The sequence below is a fragment of the Vulpes lagopus genome, chromosome 10, assembly GCF_018345385.1.
Source record: "Vulpes lagopus strain Blue_001 chromosome 10, ASM1834538v1, whole genome shotgun sequence".
Taxonomy (NCBI): domain Eukaryota; kingdom Metazoa; phylum Chordata; class Mammalia; order Carnivora; family Canidae; genus Vulpes; species Vulpes lagopus.
In genome coordinates this window covers 9,477,547-9,498,392 of record NC_054833.1, presented here as the reverse complement: position 1 = coordinate 9,498,392, position 20,846 = coordinate 9,477,547, and the positions used below count along the sequence as shown (strand labels likewise).

The following is a 20,846-nucleotide window of genomic DNA, read 5'->3' as shown; positions in this document are numbered from 1 at the left end:
CAGCATTTGTCCTAGTTATAATCTCTCATTTATTTGTAATAATTATATGGCTAATGCCTGTCTCTTCTATGGAGCTGCAGGCACCCCAGAGTGAGAACTATATTTTTTTATCATTATACCTAATTCCTGGCCAAGTGCACGGCCCACTGTGGGATACCCTCAAACTACCCACTACCTTCTTTCTTCTGAAAGAAGAGAGCTTCTGATTTCCACATGTGGATTTGTGCTCAATGGTAACCCGGGCCAACAGACTTTCTCTAGCCTTACCTAGCTTCTCTTCTCTCCCATTTATAGACCTCCTGCCCTCCCTTAATAGGACAAAGATGAGCTTGGAACGCCCCATTTCTACTCCTTTCTCATCACCTTAGAAGTGACACAGGAGGCACCCTGCAAAGATGTTAATATAAAGTTAACCTAAGATATGTGACACATGGATCTCACCTGCCTGGTTTTTCTGAGTGATATTTTTTTTTTTTCCAGTTACTCGGATTTGAATTCTCCTAGCCAGCTCAGTCTTTTCTCCACAACATCCAGAAAAGAGCCTTGTTAATTTTTCTTTTGAAATATCTCCTAAATCTCTCTCTGTATTGTTTTCAAGGTCCCTTCCTCACACCCTCCTGATAACCTCACTGTCCCTGGGTTCTTCCTCTTTCCTACCAACAGACACATAAATCCTTGCCCGTTGCACATCAGTCCTCAGTTAAAAACCTCCTCTTCACCCTTCAGAAGAGCTTTGGAGTAGCTTTCCCTCCTCCTCTGTAAGTCACTTTTTAGATCGAACAGAAGAACAGCTCTTGTGTAATCCCCCAAGCACACCTTCCTCTTCTCCATGGCTTCCCATTTGTTTGTGCCAACCTGCTCCGTTCAAATTATCTCCCACCTCCTGTCTGTCTGTCCAGTTGCCACCTTACAGCCTTGCCTGAAATCCTTCCTTCTCCACGAACCAGCTGGAGAAAGGCTCCACTGCACGGGGTCCCACTGTCTGCTAACCATGTACTAACCTCACAGTGCTCCCTGCCCAGGCACATACTCATTCATCACTTCCATAACCTCACACAATAAATATTCCCAAAGCGCCTACCAAAGACACCATCATGCTAGGCACTGGGGACACGTTAATGACTGAAGCTGGTTCCCTGCCCCTGGAAGTTATTTTTCAGATCAGGGATAAATGACAAAGGAATAATTATGGAACCGCAGCACTTTCTTTTGCCAGACAAAACTGGTTTTTAATTTACTATTACGATGTACTTTTCACCTATTTGTATCTTGCTCTATACTACACTGTGATTATCCAGGAAGAATAAACCACATCTCTGGTTTTCTTTGACATTCTCACTAGCTCTTAAAGATACTTGATTTTCAGACCCCCAACATTTATTTGGGTATGAGTCCCTCAATATTTCACAAGCCATCAACATTTATTTAGGTTAAGAGTCTCAGCTCCTAATAATAACTACCCATCATTAATGACATCTTAATTTTATCCAGTGATTCAGGTGAAATCAATATTGTGACCATTCTCCTCCCCTGAGTGACATCCCCAAAATATCATCCATGTTACTCTTTTTTTTTTTTTTTTTTAAGACCTTGAGCCTCCAAGAAAATCAATTTGGAATTAAGTAAAAAAAAAAAAAAAAGTTTTAACGCCCGACTGAAAAATACTATCATTAAAAACAATCCACCTTTTCTGTTGCATCTTTTTTGTCTTTCACAGTCTTCAGGACATTGAAGTAATTACGGGGAAGAAACAGAAAGGTACCAGTGGGTCTGATCACAACAATGACTTTCAAGCCTGCTGTTGCTTAGAGGAAGGAAAGCCACCAGCTCACAGTAAAGGCAGAGAAGACAGCTCCTCAGAAGAAGCACTGGCAACCTGGGTTTCTTTTGCACAGTAAAAGATACAGAGTAATGTGTTACATGTAGGATAAATCTTCATACTTCAGTATCCAGACAGATGAGCAGGCAGGTTCCTGGGGAAAACGCAATGCGTTCTTCTAATTCAGAACAGACCATCAAGTACATTACTATTGCTAGCCTGTTGTGCAGGGTCAGGCTCCTCCTCCTCCCTCTTCTCTAGGGGCTCACCTTCCTGGATGTGGCTCAGACTTAAGTGTCTCATTGCTCGTGAGAGAGCTGCAGTGTGGCTGCAAGATTAGGATACCGGCCCCGGACTCCGATGGCCATGGCTTTGATCCTGCTGCTCCAACGTGCTGGCTAAATGACTTTGGGGGAACCATTCAACCTCTCAGCCTGTTTCCTCATGCATGAAATGGGGTGCAAATGATCAAATACAGTAGCAGGTGTGAAGAGTAGATGAATACACGTAAAGCACTCAGTGCCTGGCACGTGAGGAAGGCTCTGTAAATGGCAGATGCTACTTTGGTTACTGCTATTATTATTCTAACAGTGTGGGGATCAGTAAGGGGACTGAAGAGATATGGGTCCAAACGCTGGCCTTTTCATGGACCAGGTGGGTGACTGAGGAAGATACATAGAATGAGTGCCCTGTCTACAGGACATAACTGTCCCTGGGGCAGAGGGCTGTTGGGAGTGCTACATGAGCACTGTGCCTAGACTGCCGTTAAGAACACAAGAGAACCCAGGAGTGTGACTTACTGTCCTCATGGCTGATGTTCCTCCCACTACTACCTCAGTTCTGAGATAAATACTTAAATCATAAATTCTGAAAATTCACATTGAATATATTTTTTAATATTACAGTTGTATTTAAAGAGACTCCAAAGAGAAATTTAAAACTGAGAAATGCGGGACACCTGGGTGGCTCAGCGGTTGAGCGTCTGCCTTTGGCTCAAAGTGTGATCCTGGGGTCCTGGGATCGAGTCCCACATCGGGCTCCCTGCAGGGAGCCTGCTTCTCCCTCTGCCTGTGTCTCTGCCTCTGTGTGTCTCTCATGAATAAATAAATAACATCTCAAAAAAATAAAACTGAGAAATCCTTTGATGCTAAAGGAATATTCAAACTTTCTCTATTTCAATACCTATTGATGATATTCTAACTTGGTGCTATTTTTACTGAAAGGTAAGCAGGGGAAGGAGTGGTCTTTAACCAGTGATAGTAAACAGACTGAGGATGGACAGTATCCCTGAAAAGGAAAGGCAATTGCTAATGACCCAGATATGGGACTAGCATTTCTCTCCTTGCTAGGATGATGCCCCTTTTCCATGCCCGCCCCCCCAAAGCCCCAAGGCCCTGATGGCGTGGGTCCCGTTCTTACCTCTCCTCTGCCCACTGGGTCACCTTCTGCTGAGCTGTCTGGCTGCTGTAGGCCAGGCGGTCGGGGCCACTGCTCTGGGGCTGCCGCTCCGGGGACAGCTGCTGGCGGAGCTGTTCCAGCTCCCGCTCATACATGAGCCGCTGCTCCTCCAGGGCGCTCCTCTTTTCTTCCAGGTACTGTCTCTCCAGGACCTGAACCACATTTTGCACTGGGTCTGGTGGGCCAAGAGACAAGGCAAGTGTCTTCCACGGTGCTACGACAGGGCAGCCCGCTGTGCTTCTTCCAGCAAGAATTTTCTCCCTACTCAGAATTTAGCCTTTGAAGATGCTTTCTGCGTGGCCCAGGGGCCCTGCCAGATGAAATCTTCCCAGCTGCCTTTTTATTAACATTTCAGATAAGTGTCCTACATGTAAATATTCCCCTCATCTACTGTGTTTCTTCAATTTGGCGAGCTCATCCTTATGTGTAGATGGATCAGTAATTCACTGTAAGCAGATGGTAGAGGGGATGGGCTCCTATCCATCGAGGAAAGCTTCATGAACTCTAAGACAGCCTCAAAGAGCCACACAAGATTTCAATTTTATGGTAGTCATTTTCTATGCCCGTTTAGCAACAGTTTTAGTATATGGCAAAGGGTTTTGATATTTCTGATTTTAACCACAAATCTTATTACTCCTGAATTTCTATAATGTGGGAGGAAATGTATAGATCACAGCACATGTTTGGAAATACTGAATATATGATTTCTTAGATGTTGAAATCTAAGAAGGCAATTTAACTTGAAAAAAGAAAACAGAAAGCAGAAAAAAGGGGAAGGAGGAAGGGATGAATTCACTTGCAAAAACAAAAGGCCATTTATGACTTTTTGCTTTTGCAGATCCAGAGATCACCAACATATATGTGGTGAACAAATATAGAAATACAGGGACGCGTGGGTGGCTCTGAGGTTGAGGGTCTGCCGTCAGCTCAGGTCATGATCCCGGGGTCCAGGGATTGAGTCCCACATCAGGCTTCCTGCAGGGAACCTGCTTCTCCTTCTACCTGTGTCTCTGCCTCTGTGTGTTTCTCATGAATAAATAAATAAAATCTTAAAAAAAAAAAAAGTATAGAAATATGTTGTTCAAAGGGGTCATGCCCAAGGCCAGCAGTGGCTGTGGTGTAGGTAGTGGCCACCGCCCGTGGCTGGACATTAGCTTGGCAATGACCACTGACCTACGTGTTCTGGAGAATGAAAGCGCTGACCATATATATCCCAGGAGAAAATTATTAACATGATACTCTACATGAGTAGACTGTAGAGAAGCAATTGTGTCAGGCTATCTGGATGGCAAATAAGAAAACCACCATCATCGTAACTATCTCCTTGAAGCACACGAGATGTGGAGGAGATGCATTCGTACTCTCAGACTGGCCTTGAGTTCGTACCTTTGCCTGTTCAAATGGTGCTTTTCGTGTTGTATTCCCACACACTGACTCTCAGTTTAATTTCCAGGATAAGAATTAGAAATAAAGATGACAAGATGGATTTTTATATCACCTGATTATGTTTCCTGACTGACTTTTCCATTAGGCCCTATCTATCATTTTGTGAAATAACTATGCAAATTATACTCATCATCTATGTAAGCAGTAAAGAGAAAGAGATAGTATGTTAGCTTAAAAAAATAAGGTTAAATTATACAAAACAAAAAGTAGAAAGTAATTAAAAAAATCACTAGATATCTACATAGAGTACAGGTGAGTTGTTTTAATAAAAAATGACAACCACATGGCAATAAGAATTCAACTAGCTGCTGGCTATAAGTCAGATAGAGGCACTACAGCCTTTACATGCATCATCTCATGAAAGTCTTGCAACAGACCTGAGGGTGGATATATTCCCATTTTGAAGATGCTGACCTAAGATCACAGAGCTAATGAGTGAGAGAGCTAGGTTCTGAACTCAGATCAGAGCTAACTATCAGAGCTAACAGGGGTAAGACATCAGTTTAATAATAAACGGAGAGTGAATTCTTATTTCCAATGTTTGGCTCAGAATTAGTACTCTGTTAAAGAGTTTTAAAGAATACTGCAATTCTTTACAGATATAAAATTCTAAAATTCAGCATTTTTTCAAAGCAGAAATAGTTTTTTCAGAGTCCTAACTGAGTCCCTAAAATATATTACCTGAAAATCTGATGGAAAATGAACTCTTAAAAAATACCAAACTCTTAAAGACAGACCATGAGAGGGAAGACCTTTTCCGTAGAGTAAGACATCTACGTACTCCAAAGCATTAGAACTCCTGACCTTGTCCTGTAAATTTATGAAAAATATATGAATAATATGGTGAAGGAGTCTGAAGGAATTTTATACATAAGACTAGAGAAGAAAAGTTGTCTCAGTATTTTTTAAAAATGCATTTCTCAAACAGTACGTAATTTTTCTCTTTTAGGCTCTAGGTTTGAAAAAGAAAGGACAGGGTCTTTGCCATCCATTTATACTTCCATGGAGCCTGGTTTTCAAGAGCCCTACCTTAGTTTTCATAAATCTTTTCCAGAGAGAGAAAATTGGAAAACATACCATTTATAAAATTAATATTCTAACATATTTGCTAAAAGACCCTGGATAGAACATTTAATCCTTATTCCTGCTTGCTAGTCAGTGGTGTGTAGAAAACACACACAGGATCCTAAATGGCTGAGAGGATTTCACCCCAAGGTTCCATGCTGATGCAGAGGCAATGTGACCAAGGTTGCTTTAAAGTGCTTTAGCAGGTGCCATGACATAACTATTCACCAGGCTTCATCAGTGGCCACAAACCACTAAGAGATATAGAAGAAGGAGCCAGTCAAAGTATCCCTCCCCTCAGTTTGCCACAGTATAGCCAAGCCCTAGGGAACTGGGACAGACCACACGACCCAGAGCCTGGGCAGAGATACAGGGACTAAGGTTTCTTTCTCCATGTCTATCTTTCCTTTCTTCAACCTCTGATTTCAACACAAGTTGTTGTCTTAGGTATATTTGATATCATCTTTGCAATTAGCCAGGTTCAAGCCTTTATCACTCTATAGCATATTTTTTAAATAGATCACTCTAATCGGCAGGTCAGTCTGACTCCATGATAATGGCCTACGACAGAAACCAAAGACCATTTAGCCTATTTTCAACCAACCAATCAACCATCAAAAAACTGTCTACAGTTTATTTTTTTCCCTATCATTTTCCTCCTCTTGAATGAGGGGTTTTAAAACTCAGTGTCTGGAGCCTAAGGCCAAGATACCAAAAAGGTAGGTGTTTTAAGAAGAGAGAAAGGATCATGTTTATTATGGCATAGCATGTTCTCTCTTCATTAGTTTATCCTTTTATCTGGTATGTAATTCATGTAAGGTGCTTACACTTATTTAGCTGCCCCGAGAAGGGAAAAATAGAGGGTGCCAGTAGTAAAGGCTGGAAGGTACTGATGTGATAAACAATCAGTATTCGTTCACACCTAGGTGCCCAATCACTAAATTGAAGGGAAGCAGATCCTTTGGGGGAGGGGGAAAAACACAGCTTTAATCCCAGATAGAATAAGCTCAATGACTTGTCATCAGCCCTTTTAATTGCTCTTAACTTTAAAGCTACCACTGGGGACACCTGGGTGGCTCAGCAGTTGAGCACCTGCCCCTGGCTCAGGACGTGATCCGCAGTCTCAGATCAAGTCCCACATCGGGCTCCCTCCCTGGAGCCTGCTTCTCCCTCTGCCTGTGTCTCTGCCTCAATCTGTGTCTTTCATGAATAAATAAATAAAATCTTTAAAAAAAAAATAAAGCTACCACTGACTCTATGACAACAGATGAGTGCCTAATTCTTCTTCTGAACCTTTGAGAAGAACACATTATCGTCCACAGATACTACGTCTGCTTCACTCTTAATTCCAGTGACTTGGGTTTTAGATCATTATTTAGAGATTTGAAAATACATCATTCTAGCCTATTACTGGCATGAAGGATAGTCACTCTCTGCAAGTACAATGCCTTGAACCGCTGAGCTGACATGGGTCAGCCAGCCATTAGTAACAAGAGCAATGATACCAATGACACTTGTATGCTGTTGGAAATAGAGGGAAAGACCAGCTACTAGATTAGACTGTAACCAATGGGATGTCAATGGAGCTGGGACATGGGGGAGGGAGGGGTCATGATTTAAAAGGGTGCATTCCTCAACCAGGAATAGGGTGGTTTGGGAACCTCTGGGTGGCTCGGTGACTGAGCATCTGCTTTCGGCTCAGGGTGTGATCCCAGAGTCCTGGGGTTGAGTCCCGCATCGGGCTCTCTGCAAGGAGCCTGCTCTCCCTCTGCCTCTCTCTCTCTGCCATTCTCTATGTCTCTCATGAATAAATAAATAAAATCTTTTAAAAAAAGAATAGAGTGCTTCGGACAGGCAGAAAACTTCAGCTTCTTCCCCATTGTGTTAGTTACATTTTGCCAAAGCATGAGGCATAAGCATCGGTCAGCAGCCCTGCTAAAAACCACTCAAGCTCCCCCATGCTAACACCAATCAGATAAAACCTTTATCCCACTGTTTGTGGAGGAGCTTCGTCTGAAACCACAGGAGAGGGAAGAGAATCTTCAAATAGGACCACCAGGGGGACGACCACCAGGCAGACAGGCTTATTATCGGGAAGCCACCTAGCAGTAGAGGTGAATTCCATGAACATCACCAGGCCACTGGCATTTCAGCACTGAGTAAGAGCACGTCTGCATGCCCCCAAGGGAAGCCCCACTTACACGGGGAACTGGGTAAAGAGTTGGGAGGGGGAACACTGCTTTTAAATAGAAAAAATCAACACTGGGGAACAAGGCTTGATGTGGAATACAAATGGATAACTCGTGTTAATACCATGAGTCAGGCCACCAGTGACTAATTGGTTTGGCTAAGAGGATTGGAGGAATTAACAGATACTAACTACTCCTCGGTTAGTCAGGGCTTTCATATAAATATGATAAGAACATAGTGATTGAATAAAATTAGAAATCTGTGATGTGGGACAAGAGACGATTAAATTACCATTGGGATGCTCTGCAGTTGAGCAACATAGACCTCTAGAATTCTGTAATCTCAGGTAAAGATGTAATGCTCTTCCAGCGGGTGTTCCCGCACCTGGAGTTGGTGCCCACGCCCTCCTGTCACACCCTGTATCCATCCAAAATTACTCACACGAGACTTGTTGCTCAGGCATGTCAGAAAAGGGCCCATGAATGTGATTCTGATGTCTGAACATCACTCTGGAATGCCTTTTGGAATTCCGCCCAACTGGTGAGCCAGTAGCAGAGTGGATGGAGTTCTGATTTCTAGCTGTGGTCCGGCCTGCGGTGCAGTGTCCAAAGCCCTGGCAGCTGATGTGCAGCCCTAATCTCACAGATGTTCTTTTCTACTCTTGTTCTATAATCTTCCTATTAATACATCACACCTGTTTTATCAATCTAGCCTTTTCTTTATACTTCATTTTTATAATTGAAAAGAGGGGGTCCTTGGGGCTAAAAATCCAAAGAGATAAAAAAGGTCCAAGTCTTTATTCTTGCAATGAAATCCTCAATTTGATATGCCAGAGATCTGAATGACATTCTCCAGCTACGCTCACGTTCTTCTCAGATAGGCTTACCTAAAGACAGCATTCAGAAAGTAAATGTTTCAGGGGAGAGCCCCACTGGGAAAGCGTGATGCTGTCCCTGCACCGTCAGACAGAGGCTTCCAGAGCTCCTCCATGGTTCAAGGTTGGGATCCCTAGGTATTCAAAGAATCGCTGAATGGGGGGGCACCTGGGTGGCTCAGTTGGTTAAGCACCTGCCTTCAGCTCAGGTCATGATGTTGGGGTCCTGGGATCAAGCCCCCATCGGCTTCCTACTCAGTGGGGAGTCTGTTTTTCCTTCTATCCCTCCCTCCTGCTCATGCTCTGTCTCACAAATGAAGAAAATCATTAAAAAAAAAAACCAAAACAAACAAACAAAAAAAAAACACCTAGCAATTTGATGTGTCTAAATTTCAGAATGACACTTCCACTTCACGCAAGGGCATCCCTCATTGAACTGTGTGAGACAGGAATTACCCAAGACAGAGGAATCTGGACGTAAGCTCTTACCATTACTATTCAGGGTTTTCATGATAACTTCCATCTGCGCAAATTCATAGTTATAGTCTGGTTCTGAGGAAGCTTCACTGGCTGCGTCCAGGTCATGGTCTGGTGGGCCTGTCTCCTTTTCAAAGTCTTTCAACCAATCTCGCCGTTTCCTCTTAGGTAAATTAATTCTGTGGGGTTTTCCATCATTAAGAGAAAATTGACTTGTTTTATACTCCGATAACAGGAAAAAAAATAAAGGAAAATATTAGGAAGCACAAAGATGTTACCTAAAAAAGTGGTTATTTCCCCACAGGATTCGATCACCATGCCAGAGCTGGGTGGTACTGCAGACAAGGGTGCCATTTACACAGGACCTGAAGGAATACCGTGGAATATGTCAGCTCAATCAGAAAGAGGACAAAACGCAGCCCTAGTAGCCAAAGAGATAAATGGGGAAGTTTCTTCTAACAGATGTATTCTACTAATCCCTAAAGAAAGAAAAATAGCTTTAAAACTACTATCAAAAGAAGTGATCTAAGCAATGATGATCAAGGGCTGCCAATATCCCTAAGACAACTTGACGTGATGTGCTCCTGATGGAGGTGGACACAAGAATGCCTATGGAATACTCCGGTCCAAATATGAGCCAAACCTGATCAAGTTTTCATATCTAAATGCCGATTTAGGGAAATGCAGAAGGTGGTGGAAATGAGCAAAATGTTGACCGTGGGAAACAACCAGGTATCTTCAGCAAATAAAATGCAAGGATGAGGTGGGGAGACAGGGAGGAATGGAGGGAGGAGAGACCTGTATGCCAAAAGAGATATAACAGCCAATGACAACGGTTGAATCTTATTTGATCCTGATTTCAAGAAAGAACTGAAAAGGAACATTTATGATACAATTGGGGAAATCTGAACACCAGCTCAATATATGAATATTAGTAAGGGATGATCTGTAATTATTTTAGGTGTGATGGTATTTTTTTTAAAAACCATTTACTTACAAACTTTAATTCAGCAAAGGAAGGTGTGTGAGAGAGGACTGGGGAGACAACACTCCCCTGGAGTGGATGTGGACCCCCCAGAGTCAGAGGAGGGAAGCTGGTGGCCCAGCCAGCCAGGGGGAGGGCCCAGGATCTCCTCAGGCCAACAGATCCTGCTGGTGGGCAGGGGGCAGAGCTTATCTGCATGAAGTTGCTGGACTGGGCACTGGGCCAACAGGCGGCCAGGAGGCCAGCTCCAGGTTATCTAGCCTGGGGATGGAGAGGCGGAGCTCATCTTCAACATGGGGGCGGGGTGGGGAGACAAGAATACTTGTCTTTTAGAGATAGAAGCTGAGATATTTATAGACACAAAGTTATAATGTCTGGAATTTGCTTTAGAATAACCCAGAGGGGCAGGAGGGAGAAGGAGATGGGGAGGACACATAAATAAAAACAAAATTGTCTGTGGGGTGTTCATTTTTGAAGCTGAATGATGGATATATGGAAGTTCATTATATTCTTCTTTCTACGTCATATATTTGAAGTTTTCCATAATAAAAACTTGGGAAAACATAAAAAGAATACCAGGTTTAAAGCCTAAATACCTATCAAACACATTGTAAAAACACGACAAACAAAAGGACACGAGGAAACAACAGTCTTTGTCATACAGTATGCGTCACACCGTCAATGGCGGGTGCCGTGTCTCTGGGTTTGTGTTGGCTTATGCATCCGGGATTTGCCTCAAACAAATCCTGAAGTCCCAGCTCTGTCCAGTGGATATTTGGAGCTCACCTCTCAAGACCGCAGCTTCCCTACATTTCAGCTTTGTTACAGCTAACTAGTGACAAGCTAACTTACTCACTGTAAGAGTCATAGGGTTTCCTGCCAATCAGGAGATCTCATCAACTGATCTCATCAACTTTAACATAGTCAAAACCTGGCCCCTGCGACTTTTCTTAGGGAAGAGGAAAAGTCTTCCAGAATTTTTAATACCAATTTTAGTCTTCTTATAAATGTTTCCTTCATTTAAAAAAAAAAAGATTTTGCTGATATGAAAAAATTAAAGTTTAATTTGCTAAAGGACTGTCAGGTGGAGTTTGATGGAAAAAAATAACGTTGACTATTCTGAGTTTTAGTTTTTCAGTAAGTTACTTTTTTTTCCTTCTTTTTTTTTTTTTAGTAAGTTACTTTTCTTGCAGAATCTCATTATCTGGCTCCTAATCTTTACAGGACTCTCTAGCTCAGAGTTACAGAATAAGAAGTCACCTATGAAAACAAACCCACCTTTATAGTAATATTTCAAGTCTAGGGAGTAAGTTTTTATTGAGAAAAATACCCTGGAAATACCATCTCAAATGTTTTTAATCTATTATACATGAACATGATAAAACTTTGGTGTGTACATTTTACACTAACATGCTCCCTTTATTCTTGCTTATGAAAATGACTTTCAATGCTAACTCAAGCTCCAAAGGTCTGTATCCATCTATTTGAATTATGGACTGAATTATTCATCTGCAAAAACTGGAAAATGAGATCAGAATACATATGTATGTCTAAAAAATAGAAGTATTTTTGCCAAAAGGATGATGAAAAGTTGTTTTTTGAGGGGAAAATTTTTAACAGAATACTCACCTCTTCTACCTAAAAACCAAACATTGATTAGTCAGTTTTCAAGGAAAATACCTTCCCAGTTTATTAAGGTATCTAAATAATCTATCTAATAATCTAATATATAGATAGATGGATATCTAGACATATCTAATGTAGCTATAATCTAACATCTAGGAATAGCAGTGATGAAGAAAAATGTGTCAATCAGTGTCCTTTATTATTTTAAACTCTAAATTATAATTTAAAAATTCAGTTCTTTTTTTCATTGGCTACATTTTGATACCCCAAAACACCAACTCACTAGTGGCTACTGAAATGGTCTTGGCATATCTAGAACCTTCCCATTATCTCAGAAAGTTCTATTGGGCAGTATTATTCTAGAATAAAACAAAAAATAGTTCCAGAGCAAATGAGAGAGGAATATAATACCCTTTGCTTTTTTGTTTATTGTTAACTTTTGTGACCATATCTATTTTGAAGGAACCCTTATACAGGTGTGTGTGTGCATGCAGACACACGCATGCACACACACACACATCTAGTTCTGAACACACATAGAAAACATCACTTTGGCATTTATAGTATGCTGTTATTACAATAATATAAAGAGAAAGTTATGGAAATTGCCTGGCTTGGTAATGTATCCAAGCCAAGAAATTAGCATAAAAATTTATTTCTAGTTGGACATATGCCTGGGGTACTTGTTAAGAAGCAAATACAGAATGTCTCTGCAGGAATTTATGTTCCCTCATCCAGGCCACAAGACGCCTACAGATAACCTCCTGCTGGAGATGAGCACACTTAAGGAATCACATGCTGCTCTAGGGAAGCAAAGTTACCAGTGGATGTGACAGTCCGGCTGAAGTCCCAACAAATTCAGAGACAGAATTTCAAATACAGACCAAAATAAGTAAAAATCTAATTATTGAAGGTACACAGTGCAGTACAAACAAGACTGTACCAATACAGACCAAGCCCAATGACAACAACAAAAAAGATGTTCTAAACTTCTGCAAATGAAAGACAGAGACACTGAAATTAAAAACTCAATGCAACGGTTAAGTGGTAGGTAAGACATGCCTAAAGAGAGAATAAGTGGATTTGAAGACAGATTTGAAGACACAGTGACTATCCCTTAAACCTATGTCCTTCTCTTGCTCTGTCTCCAATCCCATATCCATCTTCACAACCATGATTCTCAGTTCAACTTCGCCACTCCCCCATTCTCTCTTCTTTGCATTTTTTCCTTCTATACCTACATCTACCTGGTTCCTAAACATCCCAAGATTGCTAGTGTTTCCCTAACTGCTATATCCAACAGAAGCTTTTTAACCTCTACTTTGACGACTTCTTCCTTAAAATTCTTTTCTTCCCCTGGATTCCATCATTGTATCTTTGCCTCTCTGAATCCCTTGTCTCCAGGCTCCTCAGACCATCCTCGAAACATTGGTTTACTTCTTTCACTACACACTCTGGATCCACTTTTAATACAGGCAACAACACGAGTGGCCGATTTTATGCTATGAATGTAACTCTACATCCCCAAATCCAATGTCCAACTGGATACATTCACACTAATACCCCAAGGACACTCAAATTCACAGGATCTCAAAGTGAATCCATTACCACTCATTACCCATCATCCTCAAAGCCTGTCCTTCCTCTTGTAACTCCTTCCTTCAGTTTAGGATCTCTACTGTTCATCTAGTCTCCTAAGACAGAACCTTGTAACCATTGCTGACTTCACCCTTTTACTAACTGACTCCCCATCCTGTCCTCAAGCACATCACTAAACCTGGCTGCCTCAAATAATTCTCCAATACATTTTGTTCTTCACTTCTCCTGCCACTTGCTGTGTTCCCATGACAATATCATAATAATATCCTAACAGATCTCCCTATCTCCAGTCCTGCAACCCCACACATTTCCATAGTGATCAGATCTGCAGGAAAAAGCACTTATCTTCTTGTATAATCACTGTTGTTTCTACTCATTCTCCTCCACCAGGCTTTGAGTCCCTATACTTGGGCATTCCCTGCACAGAGCCTGTAACAAAGAATACTGAATGAATGCACCACTGCCCCAGGGCAGGAAAGGAGGAGATTGGGCAAGGTGAGGAAAGACACAGAACAGAATAAAAAACTGTGCCACTGGAACTGGAAATGGAGGAAATTTGCTGATTAAAGTTATTTTTAGGGCAGCCTGGGTGGCTCAGGGGTTTAGCGCCGCCTTTGGCCTGGTGTGTGATCCTGGAGACCTGGGATTGGGTCCCGTGTCAGGCTCCCTGCATAGAGCCTGCTTCTCCCTCTTCCTGTGTCTGTGCCTCTCTGTCTCTGTCTCTCTCATGAATAAATAAATAAAATCTTAAAAAAATAAAATTTGGGGATCCCTGGGTGGCACAGCGGTTTGGCGCCTGCCTTTGGCCCAGGGCGCGATCCTGGAGACCTGGGATCGAATCCCACATCAGGCTCCCGGCACATGGAGCCTGCTTCTCCCTCTGCCTGTGTCTCTGCCTCTCTCTCTCTTTCTCTCTGTATGACTATCATAAATAAATAAAATTAAAAAAAATAATAAATAAAAAATAAAAGTTATTTTGAGATATGGTGTTGAGTATGATCCAATCATATTATACACTATACTGTACACTTTATATATAATTTTATCAATTAAAAAGCATAATATTAAAAAAATCCAGAGTTTCTAATATAGGGGAACACAGCATAAGGCAAACGGTTACCTAAACTTAGAATAAGTTAAAAACTAAGGAATAGCATCCTTTTGCCATTAAATATCTCAACAATGATATCACTGTAACTAACACAAGACCTATAAACTTTCATGACTCATGTATGCCATTATTGTTAGTCTCAGTTTGTCATCACTTAGAAATTGATATGGCCAATATTAATAGAATAATTGGAAATGAGTGTAAGATTTTCCTCATAAAAATGAGTATTCTGGGGCAGCCCGGGTGGCTCAGGGGTTTAGTGCCACCTTCAGTCCACGGCATGATCCTGGAGACCCAGGTTCGAGTCCCACGTCAGGCTCCCTGCATGGAGCCTGCTTCTCCCTCTGCCTGTGTCTCTGCCCCACTCCCACCCCCTCTCTGTGTCTCTCATGAATAAATAAAATCTTTAAAAGAAAAAAATGAGTATTCTGGTCACGATATTGGTGTGTTAATAAATACTGTTATAGGACTTCATATAAACTTTATACTTGATTGTGTAACGGTTCAAGACAGCATTTAATAGAAACTCAAAAGTAAATATACTATCCTGTCAGTTCTCAAATTTCTACATATTATTGCGTGATTTAGGAATTTTTCATACAATGGATGCGTCTGATTAACTGCTTTCTATACAATGAATTATACTGGGTAACAACTAACTTTATTCAATATTTGTACTTGTCAGGTGCTGAGCAAGTGATTTCTGTTTTGCCTACTATTATGATTCACCTGAGGAAACTGAAGTTTAGAAACAGGATCTTACCTAAGATACCCCAGCCTGTCCAGGCAGAACCAGCCACCCCCAAGCTGGTGCTCTCAGCATTGCTATACAGCTCCCTACAATGGGAAAGACTATCCCCAAGAACCCAGTGAAGTCCTACCTTTGATATAACTGAGGCGACAGATAGAAAGGGGGCAGTCTACTCCTGAAAATCAGGCTCACAGATATGTGAAGTAGGCCTTTACTTCTCTTACCGTGCATTTTCTTTTGGAGTAAGAGTAACATCGCCATCAGATGCAATATCTATCTCACAGTGTTCGGGCTGAATTCCTATCCCAAACAGCTGGATGTCCTGCGAGGTATCTGCACCCACCCTGGTATGGTCCTGGTAACAGATCGGGAATGAAAGGGAAAAAACTACACTTACAAGTAACTCAACACAAATTTATCACAATCAATATGAATAACTCAAGAGCATCTGCATGACAATATTAAATCAACCAGACGGGACACGCATGATACCTGGAGCATTGTTAAGTCCAAAGCTTACCGTAAGACACTGCATTTTTAAAATGTTTAAACGCTATGAAAAAAAAAAACCCACCAACCAACAGTGATTAGATATTGTTTTAGAGGAATGGCTGGGTGGCTCAGTGGCTGAATGTCTGCCTTTGGCTCAGGGCATAATCCCGAGTCCCAGGATTGAGTTCCACATTGGGCTCCTTGCATGCAGCTGGCTTCTCCCTCTGCCTGTGTCCCTGCCTCTCTCTCTCTCTCTCTCTGTGTGTCTCTCATGAATAAATAAATAAAATCTTTTTTTTTAAAGATTTTATTTATTAGAGAGAGAAGGAGAGAGATTGAGAGAGAGGCAGAGACACAGGCAGAGGGAGAAGCAGGCTCCATGCAGGGAGCCTGATGTGGGACTCAAACCTGGGTCTCCAGGATCACGCCCTGGGCCGAAGGTGGTGCTAAACCACTAAGCCATTGGGGTAGCCCATAAATAAAATCTTAAAAGAAAAATGAAAAGACTATTTAAAAAGCAAAAAGATATTGTTTTACAATATAAGGGAATCAGACTTGACAGTAGACTATTTTGAGTTCCCATGTTAACTTGACAGCTTACTATTTACATGGCTATAAGCAAGCCTTGGTCTCTCTCTCTTTCTCTATTTATTTTGAAAAACAAGGATAATACCATCAATTTGATATACTTCGTGGGATTCTTTCACCTGAATTGACATTGAAAATGCTTTGAAAATAGCTATATAAATTCAAGAACCACTAAACAGTAGTTTCATGGAAAATGGTATTTTCAAATATATAACTTAAAATGATAAAAATGAGTGCCTGGGTGGCTTGGTTATTAGTTAAATGTCTGACTTTGGCTCAGGTCATAATTTCAGGGTCCTTGGATGGAGCCCCGCATCAGGCTCCCTGCTTTTCCTTCTCCCTCTAACTATTCTCTCTGCTTATGCTCTCTCTCTCTGGCTCTCAAATAAATGAAATCTTAAAAAAATAAAAATAAAATGATAGAAGTAGTTGAGTTCTGAATACCAATATTAGATAGAGTCCTGAAGCCTGTGGATACCTCAAACCTTAGGCATATGAGGACTATCACTCCCATGAAGTGGTCCACTGCTCATCCCTTTGTGTTTTCTATTGCTCTAAAAATCATTGAGTCACCACAATAGGAGTATTTCCCCCATTCAATAGAAAGGCCTGGTCTTTCAATATTAGGATTTTGGATAAAATTCCTTATGCCTTAATCACTTCATAACGAACAGACCTTAAGTTCATTAGTGGACTCTCACTCCGTCAAGAGCTATTTGCACCATATTTAGGTCTTTGGAAAAAGTAGAATAAAAAGGATAAGGGAAAACTGGGGCTCCTTTCTTCAATTCCAGCTTATTTTCCATTGCATTTTTATATTTGTTCAAGGCAGATCATAATCCTTATCTAGGCATCTATTTAACTTTTGTCAAGCGGGTAATACCTCTGCATTTAGAGATTTAGGTGTGTGGACAGTTAGATAAGCAGCCTTCAAGTCCTCTGGTCTCCAATCCTTGAGAGTTATTTAAATACTGCCATGTATTTGTATATATACCACTACACCTCAGGAATTGTGTGTGCATGTGTGCACATATTAGAAGTGTCTTATATCTTTTGGGGTGCCCCTTATCAGTGTCTATCAGGTGCCTACTTCAAACAAATGTCTTATTTCACTTAACAAAATATGCCAGCATTTCCAAAAGTGTAGCCTGACAGAGAAAGATAAATACCACATATTTCGCTTTATGTGGAATCTTAAAAAAAAAACAAAACAAAACAAAGAAGCAAACAAAGAAAAAGCAGAAACAGACCCATAAATACAAACAACAAACTGATGGTTGCCAGAGGGGAGGTTTTCACTCTCAATGGTAACCACACTGCAGTATCTATCCTCTTACTTTTAATGAGTGCTAATAAGCTGGATACAAAAAACAAAATCATGGGTATGGGCACCCAGATTCCAATAGGAGTTGAATGTGAATGAATCAGGATTGCAACTATCTATTTATATGCTCTCCTACCTTTAAATAATAAACCAGAAGTTCGTTGAGAGCAGGGTCTGCGTTCAGGTTGACTAAGTAGCACTTGTCATCCCCCACTTTGATACCCGATGTCTCCAGGGAAATGCCCATACTTTCAAGTTGTCGTTGTCTCTCCTGGGCACAAACACAGACAAAAACAGGGTACTCTATTTGTTACTCTATCCACATGAGGTATCCATGGAAAGTTTAAGTCACTATTTCTGGGGACAATGCCAATGAAATGACACATTACCACCAAGTTTACTGAGCATTTAACATGTGTGACATTTTTTGTCAGTGTTATCAGGATACTACGGGTGAACCAGACACCATCTTCCTGTTAAGGGGTTTACAGTCTAGTAGAAGGGATTACGACATATCTAAATCAGAAGAGGAGAGCCCTGCGCTACTGGAGAGGAACAATGTACTACGGAGCTTCCGAGGATGGAAATCAGGTGGGTTCGGAGACCAGGAAAGGCTTCAGGAAAAGAGTACACTTGAGGAGGCGCCTGAGTGGCTCAGCGGTGAGTGTCTGCCTTTGGCTCAGGCATGATCCCAGTCCCAGGATCGAGTTCTGCATCAGGCTCCGAGCCTGCTTCTGCCTCTGCCTATGTCTTTGACTCTCTCTGTCTGCTTCTCATGAATAAATAAATAAAATCTTACAAAAAAAAAAAATACACTTGAGACGTTTCTTGAAGTATAAGAAGAATGTCTTCTTTCTCTATAAGGAAGAAACGGGGCAGTAGTAAGGTAAGAGCAGGGTGTTCTGACAGAAGGGGATAGGAAAATAAAGACTGTATACTGCGTGATTTCAGGTGCCAAGAACCCTAGTAAACGTGGGAAAGCGATGGGAGAGATGGGGCTGAAAGAGCAGGTTCGTTCCTTACTCAGGGGCCTTGAATTCATTCATTCATTCATGAAATATTTTAAGTCTTTGGTACTGATCTAGGGTGAGGAATACAACAGTAAACAAGTCTCTTCTTTTGTGAAAAGTTATATTCTAGTAGAAAGAAACAGACTATAAAACAACAGACACATAAAATACAGAATTTCCAATGGTGATAAGTGCTGTGAAGCAGCACAAAGCAATGTGCAAGAGATAGGGAGTTAGGGGCATGTGTGTATGGGTATGTGAGTGTGTCTGTGTGTGTATGTGTGTGTGAATAATACAAGAAACATATAAGCAGAAGGCTTGACTAGGTCCCAGTTACTGCTTTCAAGCTACCTAACTGGGATGGTCTACTTTTTACCAAGTGGTCAGTGAGATTAAAATGTTCACAAAATGCATTGTGTAGATTCATAAAACACACACACACATAAGTGCAGCATTAGTCTTTGCCTTATATTACATCTCAAGAAAAGTTCATGTAGCATTTTCTCACAAGCCCAGAGAATCAAATACACTGAAAAAAAAAAAAAAAACTATGATGTGGGTTGTAAATGCTCTGCCGGTCAGGTGGCATGCTTTGCCAGGTGATCCAAAATCATGAAATGGAAAATCAGGAAAGATTCAATGTTTTCCTGTGTATCATGCCTGTTACAACTCAGCGCTCTCCAGCACATCTAGCAAACAAGTGGACCAAATGGTTGCTGATAAAGACAAGGAAGTTGGGGCACCTGGGTGGCTCAGTCAGTTAAGCATCTGCTTTCAGCTCAGGTCATGATCCCAAGGTCTTGTGATGGAGCCCCGTGTCAGGCTCCCTGCTCAGCGGGGAGTCTGCGTCTCCCCCTGTCCCTCCCCCTGCTCCTGTGCTCTCTGTGTCTCTCAAATAAAATAAAATAAAATAAAATAAAATAAATAAAATAAAATAAAATAAAATAAATAAAATAAAATAAAATAAAATAAAAAATAAAAAATAAAATAAAATAAATAAAATAATATAATATAATAAAATAAAATAAATAAAATAAAATAAATAAAATAAAAAAATAAAATAAATAAAATAAAATAAAAAAATAAAATAAAATAAATAAAATAAAAAAATAAAATAAAATTAAATTAAATTAAAATTAAATAAAATAATAAAATAAAATAAAATAAAATAAAATAAAATAAAATAAAATAAAATAAAATAAAATAAAATAAAATAAAAAAGAAAGACAATGAATCAGCCTCTAACACTGATCTTTGAGGTCTCAATTAGCAGAAAGAGGTCCTTAAATGACTTGTTGAGGATGACAAGTGGCTACACAGAAAAGACAGCAAATGAAAAAGAATCACAAGATTTTAGGCTTAAATGATCAAGCTACCTGTGCGATTTCTTCTGTTTTCCTCAGCTTCTCTTCCCAAGTCACCGTCAGCTCTTTGATCAGCTTTTCAGACTCCTCAAGCTTTTCTTTCAGTTCAGGGGCCTTCATAGCCTTTAAAATGAAACCAGAGATATCTGATTTTCTAACTTTTCCCAGCATTATTTATAAAACAATCCCTTATGGTCCTTCATACATGGCTAGCAACAGTCTGTTGGAAGCAATTAAGTCATACACTGTCAGGGTGGGTTTTAGATCTTTATTAATCAAAAGAAATGTAAGAATACAGAACTGCTACTCTTTAAAGGAGAAAATGAACACCAGTGCCTTGAATTAAACTGTTACAAATCATTACAGAGGTTTTTTTTTTCATTTTTTCCTTTCATATTTAAAGACCTTTTTTTTTTCAAGTAGGCTCCATGCCCAACATGTGGCTTAAACTCGCAACCCTGAGATTAAGGGTCCCATGCTCTACCAGCTAGGCATCTTTCATGTTTAAAGACCTAAAAAATGCTAGTTAATTGTCAAAACAGAAGTGTAGGGAAAAAAAGATAAGCAGATTTCTTTTTCAGTAAGAAGGAGATCAATACACATCACCAATAAACACACCCCAGTGATAATCTACCAGGAAAGGTAAATATTCATTTTAAAATTTGAC

At 40.6% G+C, this 20,846-nt stretch overlaps 1 protein-coding gene across 5 annotated transcripts in view; it reads right to left on the bottom strand.

Moving 5' to 3' along the window:
- Nucleotides 1-20,846, bottom strand: part of KIF13A (kinesin family member 13A) — a 209,554-nt gene that overhangs the window by 42,776 nt on the left and 145,932 nt on the right. For 3 of the 5 annotated variants that reach the window (XM_041772619.1, XM_041772620.1, XM_041772621.1), the window contains exons 12-18: nucleotides 20,192-20,302; nucleotides 17,942-18,076; nucleotides 15,626-15,756; nucleotides 9,608-9,694; nucleotides 9,342-9,508; nucleotides 7,771-7,890; nucleotides 3,239-3,452 (exon numbers count right to left, since the gene is read on the bottom strand). In XM_041772619.1, the coding sequence (XP_041628553.1) occupies nucleotides 3,239-3,452; nucleotides 7,771-7,890; nucleotides 9,342-9,508; nucleotides 9,608-9,694; nucleotides 15,626-15,756; nucleotides 17,942-18,076; nucleotides 20,192-20,302 (965 nt within the window). The remainder of the gene's footprint in view (nucleotides 1-3,238; nucleotides 3,453-7,770; nucleotides 7,891-9,341; nucleotides 9,509-9,607; nucleotides 9,695-15,625; nucleotides 15,757-17,941; nucleotides 18,077-20,191; nucleotides 20,303-20,846) is intronic. The other 2 variants (XM_041772622.1, XM_041772623.1) reach the window with 1 other exon arrangement.